This window comes from Dendropsophus ebraccatus, chromosome 11, assembly GCF_027789765.1.
Source record: "Dendropsophus ebraccatus isolate aDenEbr1 chromosome 11, aDenEbr1.pat, whole genome shotgun sequence".
Lineage (NCBI taxonomy): Eukaryota > Metazoa > Chordata > Amphibia > Anura > Hylidae > Dendropsophus > Dendropsophus ebraccatus.
In genome coordinates this window covers 18,014,715-18,038,926 of record NC_091464.1, presented here as the reverse complement: position 1 = coordinate 18,038,926, position 24,212 = coordinate 18,014,715, and the positions used below count along the sequence as shown (strand labels likewise).

General features: G+C 42.3%; 1 protein-coding gene across 1 annotated transcript in view; it reads left to right on the top strand.

Moving 5' to 3' along the window:
• The window catches only part of TSPAN2 (tetraspanin 2), a 126,786-nt gene extending 122,511 nt beyond the window's left edge, over positions 1 to 4,275 (top strand). Inside the window, exon 8 of the mRNA XM_069945111.1 lies at positions 3,969 to 4,275. Coding sequence (XP_069801212.1) covers positions 3,969 to 4,034 — 66 coding nt within the window. The 3' untranslated portion in view covers positions 4,035 to 4,275. The remainder of the gene's footprint in view (positions 1 to 3,968) is intronic.
• The last annotated feature ends 19,937 nt before the right edge of the window (positions 4,276 to 24,212 follow it).

Genomic DNA, 24,212 nt, shown 5'->3' with positions numbered 1-24,212 from the left:
GACCGGTGATCATAAAAACGGAGAAATCAGAAATAAGTTTAAGGCCGAACATTCAGTTCAATAATGAAATGAAATAAAAATCTTTAAAATTTTATTAAATAGGATTTCTAAATTGCTCTCAAATTGTTTATTAACTTATTTAGTGACTTGTTTTTTGGGGGGGAAACTTAGTGAGAACTATAATGGCTACTGGAGAGGTTGTCACCCTGCTTTGTGTTTGGGGCCACAGACATGCCTAGTTGTGCGGTAATACAGGATGAAGGAACTTCCCATATCTATACGTAACTTTCTGACAACCCCTATGGGAGCTGTACTGGCCTTATACATGTCAGTTTAAGCAAATACTTGTAGTTTCCATAAAGCAGTAATTCCAATCCATTTCTTATAAGTTAAAAACTTTAACAATTGTTTTACTAAATCACATCCTCCCACAATTACATTACATAAACTAACACTTTGATTAACCCCTAGACAACCTATGCCGTAAGGGTACAGCATGGGATGCTATGCTTTTTGCTAGGGAACTATGAAGCGAGGTCAGGAGCAGCTCTAGTCACTTAATCTGGACTCCTGCATTGGGAATGCAGGGGTCCCGATCAGGGGCGTAGCTAATGACTCCTGGGCCCTGGTGCGAGAGGTCAACTTGGGCCTCCCCCCTTCCTCGACCAAGTGATGCTATTGGTATATGTATGTGTATATATATATATATATATATATATATATATATATATATATATATATATACACCAAGACAGATATTACGAATAACGATCTTAAGATAGGAAGAGAAAATATTATCACCACACATATTACCGCCATATTGTTACTGACCAAATCCTGTATACTAAGACCAATAAAACATAGTACCAGATAGCAAGTAACAAATAATTCCACCACATACTGACTAACACCACCACTGCTACTGACTAACACCACCACATACTGACTAACACCACCACATACTGACTAACACCAACGCTGCTACTAACACCACCACCTACTAACAACACCGCTGCTACTGAATAACATCCACTGTACACGTATGACCGCATCCAGTCATATAGAGGTGGACGCTGCTCCACACAGGCTCTAGACACCATATACATTACAGTGCAGTTACATCAGGTGACTCACAGGGGACGTCTTCTCTGATCGGAGTTCTTCCCTCTTCATCTTCTTCTCCATCTGCTCTCGGCCATTATGAGAACTTCTCCGAGCCACGAATCCACAGAATCTGCCAGACAGACATATTAGACTCCTCACTCTGACACCATCGTAATCTCTCTACAAATTGCACATTTGTATTGGCCTCATTTAGTGGGTAACCCTGACACTATGTGACCTCCTTATAGTGTATGCCCTATATGTAGCCTCCTTATAGATGGTCCCCACTCTGTGTATCCCCCCTTATAGTATATGCCTCCTACTATGTAGCCTCCTTATAGATGCCCCCTCTGTGTATCCCCCCTTATAGTATATGCCTCCTACTATGTAGCCTCCTTATAGATGCCCCCTCTGTATATCCCCTCTTATAGAAAGCCCCCTCTCCCTCTATGTTGCCCCCCTTATAGATGCCCCCCCCTTATAGATGGCCCCTTCCCCCCCTTATATATTGCCCCCTTATAGATGGCCCCCTCTCCTGTAGATGGCCCCTTCCCCCCTTATAGATGGCCCCCTCTGCTATAGATGGCCCCTTCCCCCCCTTATAGATGGCCCACTCTCCCCTCTCCTTATATAGATGGTCCCCTCTCCCCCCCCCCCTTATAGATGGTCCTCTCTCCCCCCCTCATAGATGGTCCCCCTCCCTTATAGATGGTCCCCCTCTCCCCCCCCTTATAGATGCCCCCCCCTTCCCCCCTTATAGATGATCCCCCTCTTTCCCATCATAGAGTTCCCTGTGCTGGGACCTCCAGCACAGGGAGCGTCTCTAATGTGCGCTCCCTGTGCCGGAGCAGTGAACTCTATGATGCGCGCGCTGCCGGGGATAGGACGCAACACCCCCGGCAGCAGCGCATGATCCGGGGCAGACGGAGGCGGCCTCTTGTGACCGCAAGCAACACAATGCTTGCGGTCACAAGAGTGATTGATGAGGGGGGGGGCTTCAGGGGCCCAGCGGGCCCCGCGGGCCCCCCTTTGTGGCGGGCCGGGTCGCAGCGGCGACTGCTGCGACCCTGGTAGTTACGCCACTGGTCCCGATTGTTTTCTGTACCACAGGCAGCCTTTATGAGAAGAACACCGATAACACTGATCAATATGGCATACCATTGAACAGTATATGCAATCCAATGATTGCATATAATAGTCCCCTAAGGGGATTTAAGAAGTGTAAAATTAAAAAATATATATTTTTATTAAAAATATGCCAAAGCCCCTGCCCAATAAGTTAAAGTCACCCCCCTTTCCCATTATACAATAAAAACATGTAAAAATAATTAAAGGGGTAGTGCGGCGCTAAGAAATTATTCACAAAATAACACACATTACAAAGTTATACAACTTTGTAATGTATGTTATGTATGTGAATCACCCCCTTCCCCGTATTCCCCCCACCCCCACACGTGGACCCGGAAGTGTAGTGTACCATACATACCTGACGTGCGTCGTCCCCGACCCCGATCTTCTGTCAGCGATGTAATCTTCGGGAGGCCGGCCGAATCGCTGCAGCTGTCCCTGTGCTCAGCCAATTGCGACTGAGCAGCAAATGACGCGGCAGAGGGGGGCCGGCCCTGATGCCGGCCCCCCTCTGCAGCGTCATCGGCTGCTCAGCCACGATTGGCTGAGCATAACTGTGCTCAGCCAATCGCAAATGATTCAGACGGCCTCCCGAAGATTACGTCATACGCGCGTCATACGCGCGTCAGGTATGTATGGTACACTACACTTCCGGGTCCACGTGCGAGGGTGGGGGAACACGGAGAAGGGGGCCATTCACAGACAGTTGTATAACTTTGTAATATGTGTTATTTTGTGAATAGTTACTTAGCGCCGCACTACCCCTTTAAACAAACATTATATATCGTAGTGTGCAGAATTGTCCAATCTATTAAAATATAACAATGTTGTTCCCACAGGTTGAACAGCATTAACTAAAAATAGCAATAACAAAAAATAGCGCCGGGATTGCTGATTTTTTATGTTATATAGCAGAAAAAAATTAATAAAAAGTGATCAAAATGTTTGATCTACACAAATATGATACTAATAAAAACTAGAGATCATGGTGCAAAAAATGACACCCCATACATCCCCGTAACTGAAAAAATAAAACCGTTATAAGTGTCACACTAGGACAATTTTAAAGGGGTTATCCAGCGCTACAAAAACATGGCCACTTTTCCCCCTACTGTTGTCTCCAGTTCAGGTGCAGTTTGCAATTAAGCTCCATTTACTTCAATGGAACAGAGTTTCAAAACTCCACCCAAACAGGAGACAACAGTAGGGGGAAAGTGGCCATGTTTTTGTAGCGCTGGATAACCCCTTTAATCATAATTATTTACAAAAAAAAAGTTTTACTGTAAAAAAAAAACAAAAACAGTAAGACATAAGAAAAGCTATATAAACTGCATATTGCTGTGTTTGAACTGACGTATAGAATGAAAATATTTTGCCAGTTTTACTGTAAAGTGCATTACGTAGACACAGGAACCACCCAAAAAGAAAAATAGATTTTTTCCCCCCAATTTAACCCCATAAATAAAATTTTGGGGGTTCAGTCAAACATTTTATGGTAGACTGAAAGGCGCCTGAAAAAAACATGGACTTATAGATGAAGAAATGAAAGTGCTATAGCTCTTAGGAGGAGAGAAGGACAATGCATAAATGAAAATTGACGCCCGGTTATTTAGGTCATATTGGGCTGCGTCATAGATGGGTTAATTGATAACGTTTACGTCTTTATATTATTATTTATATTATTATTATTATTATTATTATTATTTTATTATTATTATTCTTTCTTTTTGTTACAGATCTTCGGCATGATATTTAGCATGGTCCTCTGTTGTGCCATCCGCAATTCGAGAGATATGTTGTGATCATCCGATACATCGTGCCTTCTCTCCCAATCTGGATGACAGCGCCACCTGCTGGCACAGGGACTGTTAGACACCTATCAGCTTGGACAAACTTCCCAATTATTTTTATTTTTTTTGTAACCAAGCTACTGTATGTAAAATAAGCCAAGTGCTATAAGTTGTGCTTTCTATTCCGCTATGCAATTTGCTAGATACAAAGGTTATTGAAGTTTAAAAAAAAAGAAAGAAAAGTCCCTCGTGGAGCCACTATTTTCTAAGGGTTTATGGAATTGCCTATACAGCATTTTTTTAATGCTTTTTTTTTTATGCAACTTTCTGTCTGACTACAGATTGACGATTACAGAAGTTTTCTATTTGTAGACAGCCTTCCAATTGTAGGGTTCTGATGGGGTCAGACATGGGAAGTGAGTGCTGCCCTCTTGCTTTGATGTCAAAATTGTTGGTTCCTTCATTAGTTAAAACATACATCCTAGTTTAATTACAGGGAGGTAGATTTGACTTGTTGTCTGCCATGTACTTCAATAAGGGGGTTGTCTCAGAATAAAATATCGTTTTGTACAGAAACAGCGCCATCCTGCTCCTCAGGCTGTGTCTGATATTACAGTTTTTCTTCATTCAAGTATTAGGGCTGAGCTGCAATACCAGACACAGTCCATAGACAGGAGTGGCGCTGTTTGTAGATAAAAAGAGGTGAACTGTTTTTTGTTTTTTTTTTTGTAAAAAAAAAACTGGGTGTAGATTTTTGCATGGTTGATGCCAGTTTCTGGGTATAAATCATGATATAGTTAGGCCCAGGAGAAGGTCCTTTGGGGTACACTAGGAGCCTGTTCATTACCCCTTTAATTTTCATTGACAGACACTGATGCTGAGGAGTGTATGATTCCCCATGTAGTTCTCTCCTCCATCTGTACACTGATGTTTATGGCAGATACAGCCAGTTATGTAAAAGAGTAACACAGACTTCACAGAAACTAAATGGTAGGAAATTTTTCATAAAGACTATATAGAAAGAAGCTTGATTTTGTGTAGTAAGCAAATTGATAAAGGTTATAATACCAGATCTCACACAGTAGAGATCTGTTTCATCATGCCATATTGTACAGGGAGAGTCAAAAGTGTAAGGACACCTTTTTATTTCAGAAATGATAAGGAAAATGACTTATGTGAATATCCCAGCAAGCAATAGGGGGAGGAGGGGGGTATCTTTTAGGCTATACATATGTCCGCCATCTTAAAAGCCACCATATTGGATCAAGGGTAAGTTCTTCCAGTGTAAAAGTTTTCCGGTAGTGTATCAAAAACGACCAGACTTGTCTCATATTTGCAATATCTCAACTTGTCAACCCCAAACGTGGTAGCAAGGATTGCACAGCGAGTTTTACGGCATTTAATGTGTTGTCCATGGTGCTGAACATAGAGATGAAGGCACTGGATCCAGTCATTATGAACTTTTGATAACTTCTAAACTTGGTGCTGTGGATATCGCCTATCTGGACTGATACAGCTCTCCGTAAAGAGCTGATAGAGAGGTTACTGAGGATTAGACATAATCCCTGGATAGTTCATTGGATTTGTGATTGGCTGAAGGATAGATATCAGGGTTGTTGATAATGGTGTATATTCCGAGCAGAGACTGGTTACAGGTGGTGGCCGGAAGGGTCTGGTCTGGGTCCTGTTCTTTATTATATGTATGTAAGTGACATAGGAGAAGGTTTGGTGGGTAAAGTTTGTCTGTTTGCTGATGATACATTAGGCAATAGGGCTGATATTCCTGGAGGTGTGAGTAATATGGAAAATGATTTAGCTTCACTAGATAAGTGGTCCAAACTAAAAAAAAAATGCAGTTCAGTGGTTCCAAATGTAAAATACTGCACTTGGGGAGGAGGAATCCTCTATCCGAGGATCACATTGGCAGTTCTGTGTTGGAAAAGACTTCAGAAGAGAAGGATTTAGGGGCAGTGATTTCTGACAAACTTAAAATGAGTCACCAGTGCAACCAGGCAGTAGGGAAAGCAAATCGTATGCTGGGGTGTATATATAATGGTATGCTGGGCTGTATATATATAATAGTATGCTGGGCTGTATAGCTAGAGGTATAACCAGTAGGAAGAGGCAGATTGTGATCCCGCTGTATAGAGATCTAGTGACGTCACATCTGGAATACTGTGTCCAGTTCTGGAGACCTCATCTACAAAAGGACATTGATAAAATTGAACGGGTCCAAAGACGGGCTACAAAAATGGTGGAGGGTGTGAGGAATAAACCATATCAGGAAAGATTTAAGAATTTGAATCTGTATAGTCTGGAGGAAAGAAGGGAAAGGGGGGACATGATTGAAACCTTTAAGTATGTTAAAGAACTTAATAAGATTCAGGAGAGAAGTGTATTTATTTAAAAAAAATAAACACAACAACAAGAGGACACAGTGAGAGGTTAGTTGGGGGAAAGATCAGAAACAATGTGAGAAAATACTAGTTTACTGAAAGAGTAGTAGATGCTTGGAACAAACTTCCCGCAGATGTGGTTGATAAATCTTCAATAACTAAATGTAACCCTGCCTGTGATAAACATATATCTATCCTAAGATAATAAGAAGGGAGCTCTAAAAGGGCCGACTAGATGGACCCAGTGGTCTTTATCTGACGACAATCTTCTATGTTTCTAACTTTGGATAACTTTTAAACCAAAAGAAATATTGCAAATCTGAGAAAATTCAAGGTGAGGCAGAGGTTTTTTCTTCCCACATCTGTATGCATTTCTCTCAGTAACTGTCAGTGTATAGATGAGACCGGTCATGTGACCACTCAACTTCTGACAGCTATGGGAAAGTTTAAAGGGGTACTCCATTTAATAAAATTTAACCCTGTTCAATCCCCACCCATAATCTAAGCTTGTGAGTAATAGGTTTCTATTACATGAATTGGACCGTTTGTCTGCAGCTCATCCTGACTCAGATCCGGAAGCTGTAGAAAATCCTTACTTCCTGCTCCACAGGGTCTTCACTGCTCTGTTCTCCCCCTCCCTTCTGAGACCAAAGTTACATGAACTTGGTCTCTTCTGTTGCCAGGCAAGCTGTAAAACCTAATCTCTAACCCCACCCACCACTGACATCACACCAGTCAGTTAGCACCTGACCAAGGGGCAGGGAAATAACAAAACAGTGACAGCCTCCAGAGCAGTATAGGGAAAAGGAAAGAAGAATCTTGAATGGAGTCCAGTCAGTGAGTTGTGAGGTAAAATAAATCAATGTCTTGTGTGTTTGTGAGGTAGAAACAGTGACAGAGAATATACCTGAATAAATCCTGTTAAACTTTACTACAATGGAGCCTGCTTAACTTTATTAAGTGTGCTGTAGAGAGGATACAATTAAGGAACCTGACCCAAGGCAACCCCCTCAATTCCCCCAGAGTCACAACTAACCACACTGACAGTACCCCACACTCCCATAAGAGTGGCATGTAAATAAACAGATATAGTGATAGATACAGTAAAACAGAAGCAGATTAAGCCAGTGATGGGCAGATACTGCAAGATGAGGCAGATACTTGGGAGTTGGCTCTGAGGTGCAATGCATGCTGGGAAATGTAGTTTTCTGGCCGACGCCATTTTGGATAAACACCGGCTTTTAGAAAAACTTGTAGCTCAGGAATGGCGGCAGCTAGAAAGATGGGATATGGCTTGGTTGGGAGGATTTCAATTTTTAGCTCTTTAGTGGAATACCCCTTAAAAAAAAGTCAGTTGGAAATTATGCATATGATATTACTGAGAAACATAGAATAATGAATGTGTTCATTGTGTGTTTTACGAGCCTGGTCATCACTGGGGTCCTATCGGGTTTTCTTCCATCATCCAATGACTGGAGTCATTCTGTAGTTTATACAATGAAGGATATGGTACTGAGTGATATAGACTGTATGATGTGGCCTTCCCAGAGGTAATGGCACGTAGCATGCGGTAGCATATTTTCCAGATGTAGTCATTTACTACTGTACACATTTACTGTGCTCCACGGATCTGTGTAAATGACTCGGGCCTTATGTTTATATGCAACTACTGTTACCACCTATTTAACTGTAAATGTCGATATTGCTGTAAAGTTCCTGTAAAGACGGTAGATACATGGATATCGTTTGAGACCATTTTATGCCTTTGATTATTAATGGTATTAAATAATTATTTAAAAAAAAATGTTATCTGCTTGTTTATTTGTGAAGAAGGTAAATGTGGCAATCATTAGTCGACCTTTAATTTATCTATTCTTAAATTTTTTTAAATTAATTAAATTAAGTCAATTATTATTATACTAAAGCAAATCTATAGAAGAAAGCTGAAAGGAAATGTTGGCTATACTTATAAAAAAAGGGATTATATATATATATATATATATATATATATATATATATATATATATAGGATAATCAAATATAGGCTGTGTTAAAGGGGAACTCCAGAGGGAAAAATTGTTTCAAACCAACTGGTGTGAGAAAGTTATACAGATTTAAAAATTTCCAGTCTTCCAGTACTTATCAGCTGCTGCATGTCCTGCAGGAAGTGGTGTATTCTCTCCAGTGTGGCACACTGCTCTCTGCTGCCACTCTTGTCCATGTCAGGAACTGTCCAGAGCAGTAGAAAATCAGGAGGTACAATTGGTTTCGAAGAAAAAAGTAATGCACTCAACTTCTATGGCCTGTATGCTTGCTTAATACACAAGAACCTCTATGGCCTGTATGCATGCATAGGCTATGTTCACATTTGGTATGAAACCGGCCGTTCCGTGACCCATCCAGGTCACAGAACGTCCGGTCTCATTAAAGATCATCCCAGCCGGTACTGCAGTACCGGCCGGATGACCTTTAGCGCCGTTGAGTTCTGATGCGGGCCCACTGCATACTATAGAGCGGGACGGAGCCGCTCGCTCCACTGTGTGCACTGACAGGGTTTTCTACGGCCGCTATGTTTTAGACTATGTACACACAATGGCAGTTCTTTAGTGGATGGCCGTTATTTAACACTAAACCACGTCCGTTGTTTGTACCTTGGGTAAACATAGCTTTATAACTATAAACACTTTCAGAATATATATTTATTTAGCTTGTTTTTTAGCGTATATATAGTCGAGGGGGCAACGCTACTTGTTCTAAGTGAGCTGTAAACTATAAAGCGCTTCATGGCGTTTGTATCAGGATAATTCGTGCAGGAACAGTGCCACACAGTGGCCGTCTTTTATAACACACTTTATCGAATGTTTGTGGTAAATTTCGGTCAATACAGCGTGTATTTGTAAAAAAAGTAATAAAAAAAAACACCAAAATGTAGTTACATTTTTTCAAAATGTGAATGCCCTTGCTTGTAGGGAATTCACATCATTAAAATTCACAGATCAGCATGTTTTGAAGTTTGGGAATAAACTGGAGTCCCCAGCGGAAACCCACACAAACCCAACATAAAACAGGGAGAACAGAAAATCTCCATGCTTCCATTCTGAAGTTTCTATAGACAATCCTATATGTGGCCCTAGAGTTCTACAGGCCTCAGTTGCTCAGTTTCTATAATTTTGCAGGCATCATTTCAAATTTGCTGAGGCCATTTATCAAGGTAATTGGTGAGCATTCTGACCTCACCGGTGTTTTGTAAAATTTATTAGTATTGGGCCTTGTAAATTAAAAATGCCATTTAAAAATTACTATAGAAACATGGAGACATCTAGTTTGTCCTTTTAGTATTTCTCTTATTATTATTATTATTATTATTTAAGGATAGATATATGTGTATATACCAGGCAGATTTCCATTCAGTTATTGTAGATTTACCTACCACATCTGCTGGATGTTTGATCCAAGCATCTACTACTCTTTCAGTAAAGTAATATTTTCTCATGTTGCTTCAGACCTTTCCCCCAACTAACCCCTTTGGCACTTAGATAGTCGACATTCGTCTAACCCATTTATAATCCTGAACCTTATTTAGTCCTTTAACATATTTGAAGGGAAGGTGTCATCAGAAAATGACTTCTAGTTTAAATGTTTTTATGTTAAACTGATTAAGAATTTTTGATGACATTTTTTCTAAATTTCCATTTTCTATCTATATTATAAAATAATCCTGAGATCTTGTAATTTTCATTCTCACCACTGGGGCAAAAACTGAGCTGAGACTTCCTGTTGTGTCTGTGGTGATAGGATACCATAACATGAAAACTATTTTCTACAGACACCCCAACTAGCCTACCAACTAACCTAAAATAAGGCATCCCCCCCAAAAATAAGCCCCCCCCCCCCAAAAAAAAACAAAAACAAAACTAAGGCCGTCCTCATCTAATCACCTTGTGGACCTTCATAGCCAGGGCTGCAGGCATACTGGTCCATGGTCCCCACGTCCACGTCCTGCCGCACTTCCAGATGCCCGCCGGAGGTTACCTGATGCATGTCCTACCGCACTCTCTGGGTCCTGCTGCACTTCTACACTAAGGACATTGGTGAGTATGCCGTAGGGGCTCCAGGGAGCGGCTGGGGGAAGAAATAAGACATCCCCGAAAAATTACTTTCTTATTTTCGGGGAAACACTGTATTGTGCCGCCAGAAACATCCACATCTCATAAACTATTAGGCTGGAATCACACATAGCAGATTTTTTTTTTCTTTTAAATTGCCGCTGCAATTTCTGTGCCAAGAGCAGAAGTGGATTTAAATAGGATGGAAAATATAAAAGGAGGATATCTCTTTACAGTTGGATCCACTTCTGGTTTTGGCACAAAAACTGCACTGGCAGGTTTCCCAAAAGCTGCCACATGAGACCAGCCTCAGGCTTCACACTTTTTTTTTTTTTTAAGTAAAAACGCCAGCAGCCGGATGTTAGCTGGAAGTCAAGGGAAGTTTATGATCTGCTTTGCCCACATGTCGTTTTGTTTTTTTGTTTGCCTTTTTTCTTTCTTCTCTGGCGTTTTTGCGGCTCGGTGGCAGTTTTTGCAAAATGCAGCACGCTGAGGGTGTGGCATCTTTTTCCCCCAGCAAACTGTGGCGTTTTTCTTCCATAGACTTCAATGAAAGTCTTCTGCTGCACTAAAAAACACCATAGCCTATACATATGTGCGGGACCGCTCCGGTGAGAGCAGCTTGCACACATTAAAGTCCCAAAGAGCCGTGGATATTACAATTAATAGAAAAAGAATCTATGGGAAAAATAATAAAGAGACCGGCCGGATCTTTTCTGCCGCAGGGTTTTGATGCGGGCGCATCCGTGCGCGCCCGCATCAGAACACTCTACTGCACACTATGGAACGAGTGGCCTGATCCGCTCGCTCCACAGTGTGCACTGACTTGGTTTTCTACGGCCGCTATTCAATGAACGTTGTACAACGGCCCTGATTTTACGAAAGTATACGTTGTGTGAACATAGCCTAATATGTAGAGTGCAATTACTTAAAAAATGCATTCAAAGGTGTCCCTAGGCTTAAAGGGCTACTCCGGCCTGGGGGTATTTTTAAGCTATGGCTAGTGGTTATAGATGGCGGAGATCACTTACCTCCCCGGTTCCAGCGCCGGGTCCCGGATCGCGCCGCCCCGTACACCCGTCTCACGCCCGTAGCAGAGTCCCGCCTCGGCCACTGAATGGCTGAGCTGCCTTGAGACGTCACATCCCATACCGCAGCTCACACCAGGAAGCAGCCACGGGACAGGTATAATGGGGCCTGGCGTTGGAACCCGCTGTCTATAACCACCCCCTCCCCAGCCATAGCTTAAAAATACCCCCGGGTATCTAATTGTAGCTATAAACCAATAACTCCGTGTAAAGACTGTGAGAAACAAAATATCATCAAGTTATTCCATTTTATTAGCCAGGAAACACTGCCATCGGAAAGAACCTCACTTAATAGAGTGCCAACCTCCAGTATCAAACTACTCAGCAGTCACCAGCACTTTCATTGGCTGAACGTTGTAATATGAATAAAATATTCCATACATCACTATATGGCTGCTAAGGCAGAATAAATAATATTGGAAAGTCTAAGCAAATCAGCAACCAGTACTTCAGGAGACAAGTGTGGACCTCATTATGTTGCCCCCCTGCCATTCCCTGCTACAGTTCTTATTGTAAGCCACTGCCATCTGACAAAGTAGAGAGTTACTGAAATTTATTGGGTCATACCATTTCACAAGCTCTTTGAGCACTTGATACTACAGTCCAAACTGTATCCATTCAATTTGTACCAAAAAAGTCATTTGCACTGGGTATTTTTTACGCTATGAATTTTTTGGGCCATAGCCATGACGCAATGTAGCAGTGTTTTTTTTTATTTGTTTGTTTTTTTTGCAGTTTTTTTGTTCTAACCTGCCAAAAATGATCTATATCAGGTAAGAAATTGATTTTTGAAGCAAATGTACTTGGTCGGCACCATCGCAGAGATCCTGGTGGCACGGTAAATTTTTAATGCCACCCAGTTTCCGTCATCGACCCTGGTTTCTCCATGTGCATCGGCCTGCTCTATGCACTGGAGATGTGTAGTCAAATTCCTCCCCTCTGTGATGTGCTTCCATTATTATCAAGTCTGGCCGCGTCATAAAGGGGGGGGGGGGGATTATTACACTTCGCGCCTCAGTGCCAGTGCCCATGAATAAACCAGCAGCGATCACAGGAACTGGGCAGCCTTTTGAAAAATCTACCGCGCCACTGGGATCCCCCTGCTGGCGCCGACCAGGTAGTGAAATGTTAGAAAAACATACTATTTGGCCCTCCAACAGCTTTACTTACCTGACCTGTTCCACCGCCGTTGCCAGATATATGGAAGCTCATCATAGACTCTGGGTAAACTTTGGCTATACTGAGCTTCAATTTCCATCGGGACTGGCACGTCACTTGAGTGGGCAAGCTCCGTACCCGGCAACAGTGGTGGGACAGGTAAGTATATATCTCTGACATCTTCCCTGCAGCCCCAGCACCAAAGCCCCGCGACAACCCCTTTAACCTGGAATTTACAAGATGAGTAATCCTTCCACTGACAGACAGCTGGAAGCCCAAGAACGACCTAATATCTCAGGTTTGATATATGGATAAAACGTCCTGCGTATATACCCAGAGTGTGTGGTTACAGTTCTCAAGCTTTAGGTAGTTGTATTAGCTATCATAGATGCCCCTGATTTACATAAGCCCCCCCCCCCTACACACACACACACACTTTTATTTTTATGTCTACTTTCTTCAATTTTTTCATTGTTCTACATAGTTCATCCTTGAAGAATATGAAGCCAAAGTCAGGATAATTCAACGTATGTTCCTGTAAGTTTACAAATAAATGCAACAACCAAAAAAAAAGCAGTCTAGCCCATCATATTTACAAACACATCAATCATGTATTTATAGACATGCATGCTATATTATATGTGCTTATGTTTCTGCATATGCATCCAGCGATAGCTATTGGCCCTGTGTAGAGTGTGCTGAGCCGGGGAAACCACATACCAAGTGATCATAGCTATGTCTGGCTGCCTAAGCCTCAGTGTTAAGTTACCTTCATTTATTTAAGCTATTGAATGTCACTCTCTAAAATCCACTAATTCCATCGCCATCTGTATAACTGTGATGATATAAGAAGTTCTAAGATGTAAGAATTTATAGGATTATATTATTATATTACAGACAGATGTAACGCTTCCTAGGTTCTTAATGATTCTAGGGAACAAATCAATAACTCAAAGCTTCAAAGATAAATGGAAAACTCATTTTAGTGTGGGGATATAAAGGTATAAAATAATTTAAAGGGGTTGGCCACTTTATAGTATAATTGCTCAGTATACAGTATTAGTAAGTGTACTCACTGTATATACTGACAGCAGCTCCCTGTGTACCTCATAAAGCTAAAATCAGACTCCCCTCCTCCAGGCTGTGCTGTCCTGCTCTGTGGTGAGTCTGTCCATAAGATGGCTGACATGGAGGAGCATGTGATTATGTCCTGCTCCCCAGTGTTCCAAAACTGAGCCTGTGCCCCCATATGCCTATGGAGGACATAGAGGGCGAGGTACGGTCACATGGTCATCCATGTCGGCCATCTTATGGACAGAAACACCACAGAGCAGGACAGCCCAGCCTGGAGGAGGGGAGTCTGATATTAGCTCTATGAGGTACACAGGGAGCTACTGTCAGTATATACAGTGAGTACACAGGGAGCTGCTGTCAGTATATACAGTGAGTACAATTACTAATACTGTATACAGCCTTTATTCTGTTGTGACTGTGGTTGTTCAGGTCCATCCTTTATACAGCATTATGTTCTCCCCTCTATACAGCATTATGTTCTCCCCTCTTCTCAGGGAGAAATTTGATTTATAGTGTTTCTTGTAGGCAAGGGTGTAGCTAGGATTCATGGGAGCTCATAGCAAGAAACTGTACGAGGCCCCATGAATCCTGTATGGGGCCCCCCCATACTCACATGACCCAGAGCAATCCAGCGGCTTTCTGTTCTACCAGATTCCAGAGTGATATCATTGGGGTGCTGGGTTATGTGAGCTGGAAAAACGAAAGTCGAGGGACTGGGCTGGGTTATGTGAGTATGGGGGAGGGGGGGGTGCCTCTTGGCTGGAGGTGCAATGCTGCCTCTTGCCAAGCCAGTAATGGCAGTTGTGGGTGCTGTGACCCGTAGCTACCATGGAGGCAGAGCACGCTTTGCTGGGGGGGCTGTAGCAATTGTGTGGGGTAGCTATGCCACTGCTTGTAGGTTGTGATAACTGGAAGTTCTTCAGTTCCATCAGTTTGTTTACTGCTAAAATTTTGGTAAGACCCTAGAAAAGACCTTTGTCCACCCTTGGAAAATAAAAAATGGTCTGAGCAGCGAGTGTCAGGGCCCAGGGGAACAAAGAGACAGGACAAGTGGGCCTTAAAACTAGTACCCTCACCCCACACACACATTCTCCCTGCCTTCTAGTAGAGCAGGTGCTAAACAACTGTCCACAACTGTTGTATCCCATATACAATACTGTTTTGTTGCATAGACATTGCTATTGTGTTCATTGTAAACAGAGTATAGCAGTTATGTTGTAGTCTGTTGTCTGTAGGTGCAGTGTAACTACAAAGACAATAGAAATTCATTAGTGTAAATGATAAGATAATGTTAGTGTTAATGATCCCTGTACAGAGCTGCAGAATATGTTGGTGCTTTATGAGTAACAGGACTAAGGAATAAAATATGTTCAACAAAACCTCCCTTTGCTGCAGTGTATGATATAATATGGAAGTCAGCCAGTCCTGTACTGGAAACATATAGGGTGGGATTGAAGGAACTCATATTATATTATATTATTTATATATATATATATATATATATATATATATATATATATATATATATATATATATATATATTAGTTCTGGAAGGCTGCTGAGCTGTATGTTCCCATGTTTATTTGGTTGTTACACTGCATGAGTCAGCTGCCCGGCCCACAGAGTGTAAAGATTAGCAGTAAGTAGCGGTGTATCTAGTACCACTACTTACTGTAAAGGAGTGTGGATTCCCGTCATAATGACAGCAATCCCCGCTACTTTACAGCGTTTTCCCTGCAGCGGTGGCGGAGGGAGAGGCAGGAACGGGCCTTGCTTTCCCCAGGTCGCTGCCAGCAAAGGAACAAAGGTGCTTGGAGAAGAGTCCAGGGAGCTGGGGCAAGCTGGAGAAGCTTCTCCCCGCAGCAGGGAGAAGCAAAGGCGGGGCGGTACGTTCAAACAGCTACCCGCTCCTGCCTCTCTCTGTCTCTGCTGCAGGGAACACCTCTCTCTGCCAAAAAAAATCCTCCCAGCCCGGAGTCCTCCTTTAAGCTAAAATTTCACTGTTGAAATCAAGTTTTCACCCTTTATTACTCTATATCCTTGTGATCATCACATAACTTCAGAGGTAATTGCATTGCAATGAAGCAAAATATAACTCATGAGATCACCACAATAACATGCCTGAGTGTCAAACGCTCTCCTAGGGACAGCATGTACAATGGCACATGGCAGGTGACAGATTTGGAACAAATGGAGTTATCAGATTACAAGGATTCATCCAGAATATTCCTGCTGTTTCATAGGGTTGCTTAACTCTTTCCATAGAATAATTGGAAAATTGGAAATAAATAAATTAAAAAATAGATAGATATAGGGGGAGATTATCAAACATGGTGTAAAGTGAAACTGGCTCAGTTGCCCCTAGCAACCAATCAGATTCCACCTTTCATTTTCCAAAGAGTCCGTAAGGAATGAAAGGCTGAATCTGATTGGTTGCTAGGGGCAACTGAGCAAGTTTCACTTTACACCATGTTTGATAAATCTCCCCCATAGTGTTTATGTATAGTGATATAGTGTAATATATATAATATAAGCAGGGAGGTGATCAGTAACATGGACAATGAGCTGTCAATGGGGGGGAGGGGGTAGCAGACATAGTGGCAGAAGGAGGCAAACTTGCTAAATAATGTATTTGCAAAACTGCATGCCCTACAAGTTTACCTTTATTAGTTGACCTGGAAATTCCCCTTTAGGGCCCATTCATACTATGTCAGGACTTGGGGACAGGTGATACCCTAGCACTGACAGTCATTCTGCTGTCCCTGCCTGCTTACTGCAACTGCCATAAATGGCAGCGGGTAACTGGTCGACAGTCCCTGGCCTGCACAGGTGTGACACAAAACGAGGACAAGACAGACAAAGACAATAATACAAAGTCATGATTCCGAGTCAGCAACAACCGGTCATCGCAGTAAGAAAATGTAGTCAAAAGAGTAGTCAAAAAGCCAAAGCCAAACTCTAAGAACCGGAATTACAATCAGAAGGAACGCTAGGTCAAGAAAACACTCAGGAACTGAGGCTCTATCACTGCACATGTATATATACTATCTGTAAACACTGTATCTGTATGCTTGACAAAGGCCAGGAGGCCGAAACGTTGCATTTCTGTACCCTGATGTGTGAATAAACACCATTTGTACTTTCGATGCTGTGGGGATTCCTTCTTTCTACAGTTGTCAGCACTCACACCAAGGATTGTGAGCCTTCCTGCGTGCATCCTATTATTCTAAATTTGGTTATTTACGGAGTATCTCCAAGGTGCTGTTGGATTTTTTATTTTTTCTGGTATTATTGGGACTGAGGCTTCAACCGCGACAATACAAGAGAAGCTGACTGGTGGTGACAGACGCAAGTCAGCACAAACTTTATATCAAACACCTGAGCTGATCAGCCGGAGTGCTGAAGCCCCAGCAACAGAGCAGTGCTGTCTCTCAAAGAAGGCCAGGTTTTTCTAACACTGGATAACCAGTTTAAAGCTTTGGAACAAAGAACTCTCCAACCTAGACAGACTGTCCACAAAGTTCCATTGAGAGCAAATAAAGTGGTGGCAGATCATGTGTGACTTAAGGCCCTATTCCACCAACAGATCTGACGACAGATTATCTGCCAAAGATTTGAAGCCAAACCCAGGAGTGGATTTGAAAAGAGGAGAAATCCAGTCTTTCCTTTAGGACCTCTTCTCTGATTATAGTCTGTTCCTGGCTTTGGCTTCAAATCTTTGGCAGATAATCTGTCGTCAGATCTGTTGGTGGAATAGGGCCTTTACTATTCACTCGATGCACAGTTGACCTAAGTTCTAGTGATTGATTTAGGTCCCACTGGTTGGACCTCCACCGATCAGCTACTTATGTCTTAACCTGTGGATAAAGGATAACTTTTGTCCTTAAGATAACCACTTTTGCACATTAGCCTTTCAAACTCCTACACATTCATCCATTCTGGAACTTTGTAAGCAAAGCTTGACTGATGAGGGTCTAACCTGTTTTACTGCATAGCAATACAGTATATGAAGAACTACTAAAGGTCACAGCAAAGACCAAAACATGATAGTGATCTTTCACTCCATATTCATCTATTTGATGTTTAAATATTTTTGTGTCAAAAAAGAGATGTGAATACCTCTTTAGGGTACGTTCACACATACAGTGTTTGCAGCAGATTTCACGTTGCAAGTTTCATAGTGAATCTATGAATCATAGACAAATCTAGCCTGCTGATAGCTCCCTAATTAGCACGGGGTGCTGAGGATGAAGGTATGTCTGTTACCCTGATCCCTGTGCCATTCCTGTGCTGTTTATTCTGGAATCCTTTGCCAAGTAAGCCGTTAGGAGCACTGAGGGCCATAGCACCGATCCAGCCACCTTCATTGATCATTGAGGATCGGGCCGTCTGGGAGTTGATCACCACATGGGGGAAGGAGCTACGGCTGGCCCATCCCTTTCAATGAGCTGGTGGCGGTCCAGATTGGTGCTCATGGGGTGGTAGCCCCTGCTGCTAAGGGCTTCCTGGGCAAAAGATTTTAGAATAAACAGCACAGGAAGGGTGCTGAGGATGAAGGTAACAGACATAGCTTCAGCCTCAGGGCCCCATGCGCAATAGGGAGCTCTTAGCAGGTTAGATTTGTCTTACCCGCTGATGGTTCCCCTTTAAAATAAAATGTACACTGCACACTCTTAGCCCTCTGTTCAGCCCTGTCCCTTCTTCTTCTTCAACTGGTACATGGCACAGTCTGGGGGCGCTGTGGTAACTGGCACTACCTGTCTGCTGCTGCCAGGAGCTGGGGGGAAGAGCTGCGGCTGCTGCTCTTCTCTGGCCTGGTGACCCGTAACAGCCTGGGCACCCTGTCTCATGCCTTTAGACCCCTGGTAGCTGTCTGGTCGGGCTAGCCGGCTCCCTGCTGGCACTGGGCTGCAGCAATGGCCTGTTGTGCCAGGAATCGCCGGTGGGGGACAGGAGTGGGGTGGCCATGATGGAGGACAAGGAGTTGGTGATCAGGTCTCTTCCAGCAGCATGACCCTTATTCTGCAGCAGTTTACATAGCTTTCCATTGCTCCATGTTCCCAGGGCTCACAGTCTAAAATCCAAATACTTATCTGTATGTTTTGGATATTTGCAGCAGGCTATGATGACAATACAAGCCACCTTGGTGTATGCAAAGAAAAACATATGCTAAGTGCATGGGGGTCTATAGACACATTCATCATGTGCGGCAAGAACCTTCATGACACAAACACTGAACATGGAGTAAAAGCAAAGCGTCATTAGACCCTAAGAGACAAGCTACCTCACCATGGTGCCTTCTGATCTGTTTGCTTCTTAGGCCTAGTTTACATATAGTGGTTTGCAATAAATTAGAATATCAACCAAAGATTTTTTCTTAGGAATTCAATTTAAAAAGTGACCTCATACAGTATATTCTTTAGAGTCATACAGAGTGAACTTTTTCTAGCGTTTATTTCTGTTAAAGTTAATGATTATGGATTACATCCAAGAAAAACCCAAAAGTCAGTATTTCAGAAAATTAGAATAATTAACCCAAAACACCTGCAGTGGCTTCCTAAGTGTTATAAAAGGTCCCTTAGGGTACAAACCCACTTGACGTATTTACTGCGTGAATCAGTCTTAAAAATAATCAGGCAAAACGCAGGTTGGCTTTATACGATTGTTCTGCATTAAAATACGCAATTGCGTATTTTTGAAGCGTGAAGCTACATGCGTTTTTCACACAGGTTGTTAACAATGATGCTTTGCTAACAACAAGCTTCACGCTTCACAAATACGCAATTGCGTATTTTAATGCAGAACAATCGTATAAAGCCAACCTGAGTTTTGCCTGCTTATTTTTAAGACTGATTCACGCAGCAAATACGTCAAGTGGGTTTGTACCCTTAGTCTGGTTCAGTATGCAACACAATCATGAGGAAGACTGCTGACTTGACAGATGTCCAGAAGGCAGTCATTCACACACTCCACAAGGAGGGTAAGCCACAAAAATGAATTGCTAAAGAAGCTGGCTGTTCTCAGAGTGCTGTTTCAAAGCATATTAATGGAAAGTTGAGTGGAAGGAAAAAGTGTTGTAGAAAAAGGTGCACAAGCAACCGGGAGAACCGCAGTCTTAAAGGGGTTATCCAGCGCTACAAAAACATGGCCACTTTTCCCCCTACTGTTGTCTCCAGTTCAGGTGCAGTTTGCAATTAAGCTCCATTTACTTCAATGGAACTGAGTTTCAAAACCCACCCAAACTGGAGACAACAGTAGGGGGAAAGTGTCCATGTTTTTGTAATGCTGGATAACCTCTTTAACAGGATTGTAACGAAAATGCCATTCAAAAATTTGGGAGAGATTCACAAAGAGTGGACTGCTGCTGGAGTCAGTGCTTCAAAAGCCACCACATACAGACGTCTGCAGGACATGGGCTACAAGTGTTGCATCCCATGTGTCAAGCCTCTCCTGACCAATAAACAACACCAGAAGCGCCTTATCTGGGCCAAGGAAAAGAAGAACTGGACTGTTGATCAGTGGTCCAAGGGGCTGATTTCAGATGAAAGTAAATTTTGCATTTCATTTGGAAATCAAGGTCCAGGGTCTGGAGGAAGAGTGGAGAGGCTGTACACAATCCAAGCTGCTTGAAGTCTAGTGTGAAGTTTTCACAATCAGTAATGGTTTGGGGAGCCATGTCATCTGCTGGTGTAGGTTCACTGGGTTTCATCAACATCAAAGTCAATGCTGCCGTCTACCAGGACGTTTTACAGCACTTCATTCTTCCCTGTGCTGAAAAGATTTTTGGAGATGGAATTTTCATCTTCCAGCAGGATTTGGCACCTGTCCACATGGCCAAAAGTACCAATCCCTGGTTTACTAACCACAGCATCACTGTGCTCGATTGGCCAGTAAACTCGCCAGACCTTAACCCCATAGAGAATTTATGGGGTATTGTCAAGAGAAAGATGAAAGACACCAGAGCCAACAATGCAGACGAGCTGAAGGCCGCTATCAAGGCAACCTGGGCTTCAATAACACCCCTGCAGTGCCATCAGCTGGCGCCTCCATGCCACATTGCCGCATTGATGCCGTCATTCATGCAAAAGGTGCCCGACCAAGTATTGAGGGCATTTCCTGTACAGACTTTTCATTTGGTCGACATTTCTGTGTTAAAAACATTTTTTTTCAGTTGGTTTTATATAATCTAATTTTCTGAAATTCTGATTTTTGGGTTTTTCTTGGCTGTGATCCATAATCATTAACTTTAACAGAAATAAACGCTTGATAATATAATGACTCTATAGAATATATGAGGTTACTTTTTGAATTGAATTCCTAAAAAAAAAAATATTTATTATATTCATTATTATTATATTAAATTTATTGAAAACCACTGTATATAAGTTGCACCCGTTTCCCTTTTTTTGTAAGATATTGACCACAACTGAAAACGCAACTGATGCCAAAAAGGCATCAGTCGTCATCAGGTTTTCTATCCTTTGCTATCGGTTAATATCATTTTCCATACCTTTATTTCATTTCATTTTGTCTCTAAGGCATTACAGGGGCTATCTATTTAGGGGGCAGCAGCAAATGGGAGCCCTCTACTATGGGCATCAATACATGGGGACATCTCCTAGAGCAGGGGTGGGGAAACTTGGCTTTCGAGCTGTTACAAAACTACAACTCCCATCATGCCTGGATATCCCAGACATGATGAGAATTGTATTTTTGCAGCAGGTGGAGAGCCAAGGTTCCCTACCCCTGTCCTAAAAGGTTCTGCACCTGTATAGAGGAGCTGGGGGGTCTGACACTCCTGCAAAGGGGCACTCTGTTGCAGGGCCAGGGTCACAAGAGTTAATGGGGGGGGGGGGGGCAGGTACAGGGATATCTCTATGGAGTATCGGAGGCAAAAGCCGGAGGATGCATAATGCATGCGTCTGTACACGGCGTGCCTCCGGCGCTCCATAGACTTTAATTGGTGCTGTGTCGGATGAGGGAGCTAACTGCACGTCAGAACGCTGCAAGCAGCATTCTGACGTGCGGTCAGTCCAGCGATCCGGCGGCACTAATGTGAGAACGCATCATCCGAACAGTCCCATTGAAAAAAATGGGATTAGTTCAGAGATTCGTTTCCCTCCGGTGCTTTTCTCCTACTCCGGAGGGAAACACCGCCAGATCGCCGGATATATGTAAACTTACAATGATGCATCAAGTTTGATTTCTGTATGAAAAGCAAAATTATGTTTGTTTTTTTTTGTGTATTTGGGAAAAGTACAAAATAAATAGATGAATAAAAAATAAATGTAAATGTTGCTCCTCAACATGAAGGACTTGAAAGGAGAAACATTTGCAACAGCTGGAAAGGATTGCATCAGCCCCGAGTCTATGAAGGCCTCACTGCGCGTTCTTTCATGCTGATACTTGAGGCAGTATTTCTAGGTAATATACACTTCAGGGTATGTTCAGTACTGAAGAAAAGTAATATAATGTTTACATTTTTTTTTTTTTTTACCACGGCTGTCAATATAAAGAACAGAGGAGAGAAAAAAAGAGGAGGTAGGCGGCTAGAGGAACATTTTGTTTTCCTTTAAAGGGCACCAATCAGCAGTAATGGGTTTCTCGGCCTATCAATCATCTCCGCAGAGCGCGCTGACAGGCAGAGAGCCGTGACTAGTCACGGACGGCTCCCCACCCAGATGACTAGTTGGCGCCCCTCTCCCGGTCTTGCGCGACGTTAAAAAACATCTTCTTCCCTTTTGTAAAGCTCCGACTGTAGCGGTGGCTGGTATGCTCTATTAGCTGCACAGTCAATCTAATACTGTTTAGCCAATCGTACAGATTGGTTCCCTTTTAGTATTCTTTTTTTTTTTTTTTTACACACTGGGAATAATAAAGGAAATCGTCTGATGGCCTTTTTTTTTTTTTTTTTGCTGGAGGTGGGTAGAGATAATGCCAACAATTTTTATGGTCACCATGCAGGATAAATAATGGTGTTGATTTAGCGTAGGGTTGTTATGGATGTGGTAATACTAATTTTAATTTTATGTATTATTTAAAAAAAAGTTATAGGGTGAATGCATTCTTTTTTTTTTTTGGGGGGGGGGGAGTTTTCTTTTTTAATATTATTTGGAAAGACAGCTGCACGGGTGGCCGTATTCTCTGTTTTTTAGGCCTCATTCACACAATCAGTAATTTTTCCGGACCGCAAAACTTCCCGCTATTTTTACTCCGTGGTCCGTATAAATTCATTCGTATTTGCATCCATATTGCATCTATTTCTGTTTCCGCATCCATTTTTCCATAAAATGTGAATAGTACTAGTTTGCATATATTTGATCCGGGTTTTTGTTACGGACATTACGAATGTGACGTCCGTGGAAAACAAGGATCGCATAGACTTCTATTGGTAATTTGTACCGCAATCCCAATCCACACTAGAGCATGTCCTTTTTTTACGGAACGGATTACGGATCCAAATTACGGATCCGGAAAGACGGACAACTTTACTGAACGTGTGAATAAGGCCTTACTGTCCTTATATTTCTATAACTTCTATACTGTGATTTGTTTTAATAAAGATGGTTTAGAAAATAAGTAAAGAAATAAACAACAACAGTAAAACTGTGTACAGAGTTGCTATTTTTTTTATTTTATTATTTTTTATGCATTAGGACAATTTAAAAACATATGGGGAGGGATTTATCAAACATGGTGTAAAGTGAAACTGGCTCAGTTGCCCCTAGCAACCAATCAGATTCCACCTTTCATTACTCACAGACTCTTTGGGAAATGAAAGGTGGTATCTGATTGGTTGCTTGGGGCAACTCAGCCGGTTTACACGGAACGATTATCGTGCGAATTTGCACGATAACGATCAAATTCGAACGATAATCGTACGTGTAAACGCGGCGAACGATCGAACGACGAGCGAGAAATCGTTCATTTTGATCTTTTAACATGTTCTCAAATCGTCGTTCGCAAAAAATTCGCCGATCGTTCGGTATGAACAGTCCTTCACTGATTTTACCTATGTGCGAGATAGGCTTAAGTGATCGCTAAACGATCGCAAAACTAATTTTCTGTACGATATATCGCTCCATCTAAACGCTGATCGTTATAAAAAAAAAAATCGTTACTTCGAAACCGTTAATCGTACGATTGGGCGAATTATCGCTCCATGTAAACCCAGCATTAGGGTCCATTTACATAGAAAGATTATCTGCCAAAGATTTGAAGCCAAAGCCAGAAACAGACTATAAACAGGGATGAGGTCAAAAAGGAAAGCCTGAGATTTCTCCTCTTTTCAAATCCATTCCTGGCTTTGGTTTCAAATCTTTGGCAGATAATCTGTCAGATAATCTTTCTGTGTAAATGAACCCTAAA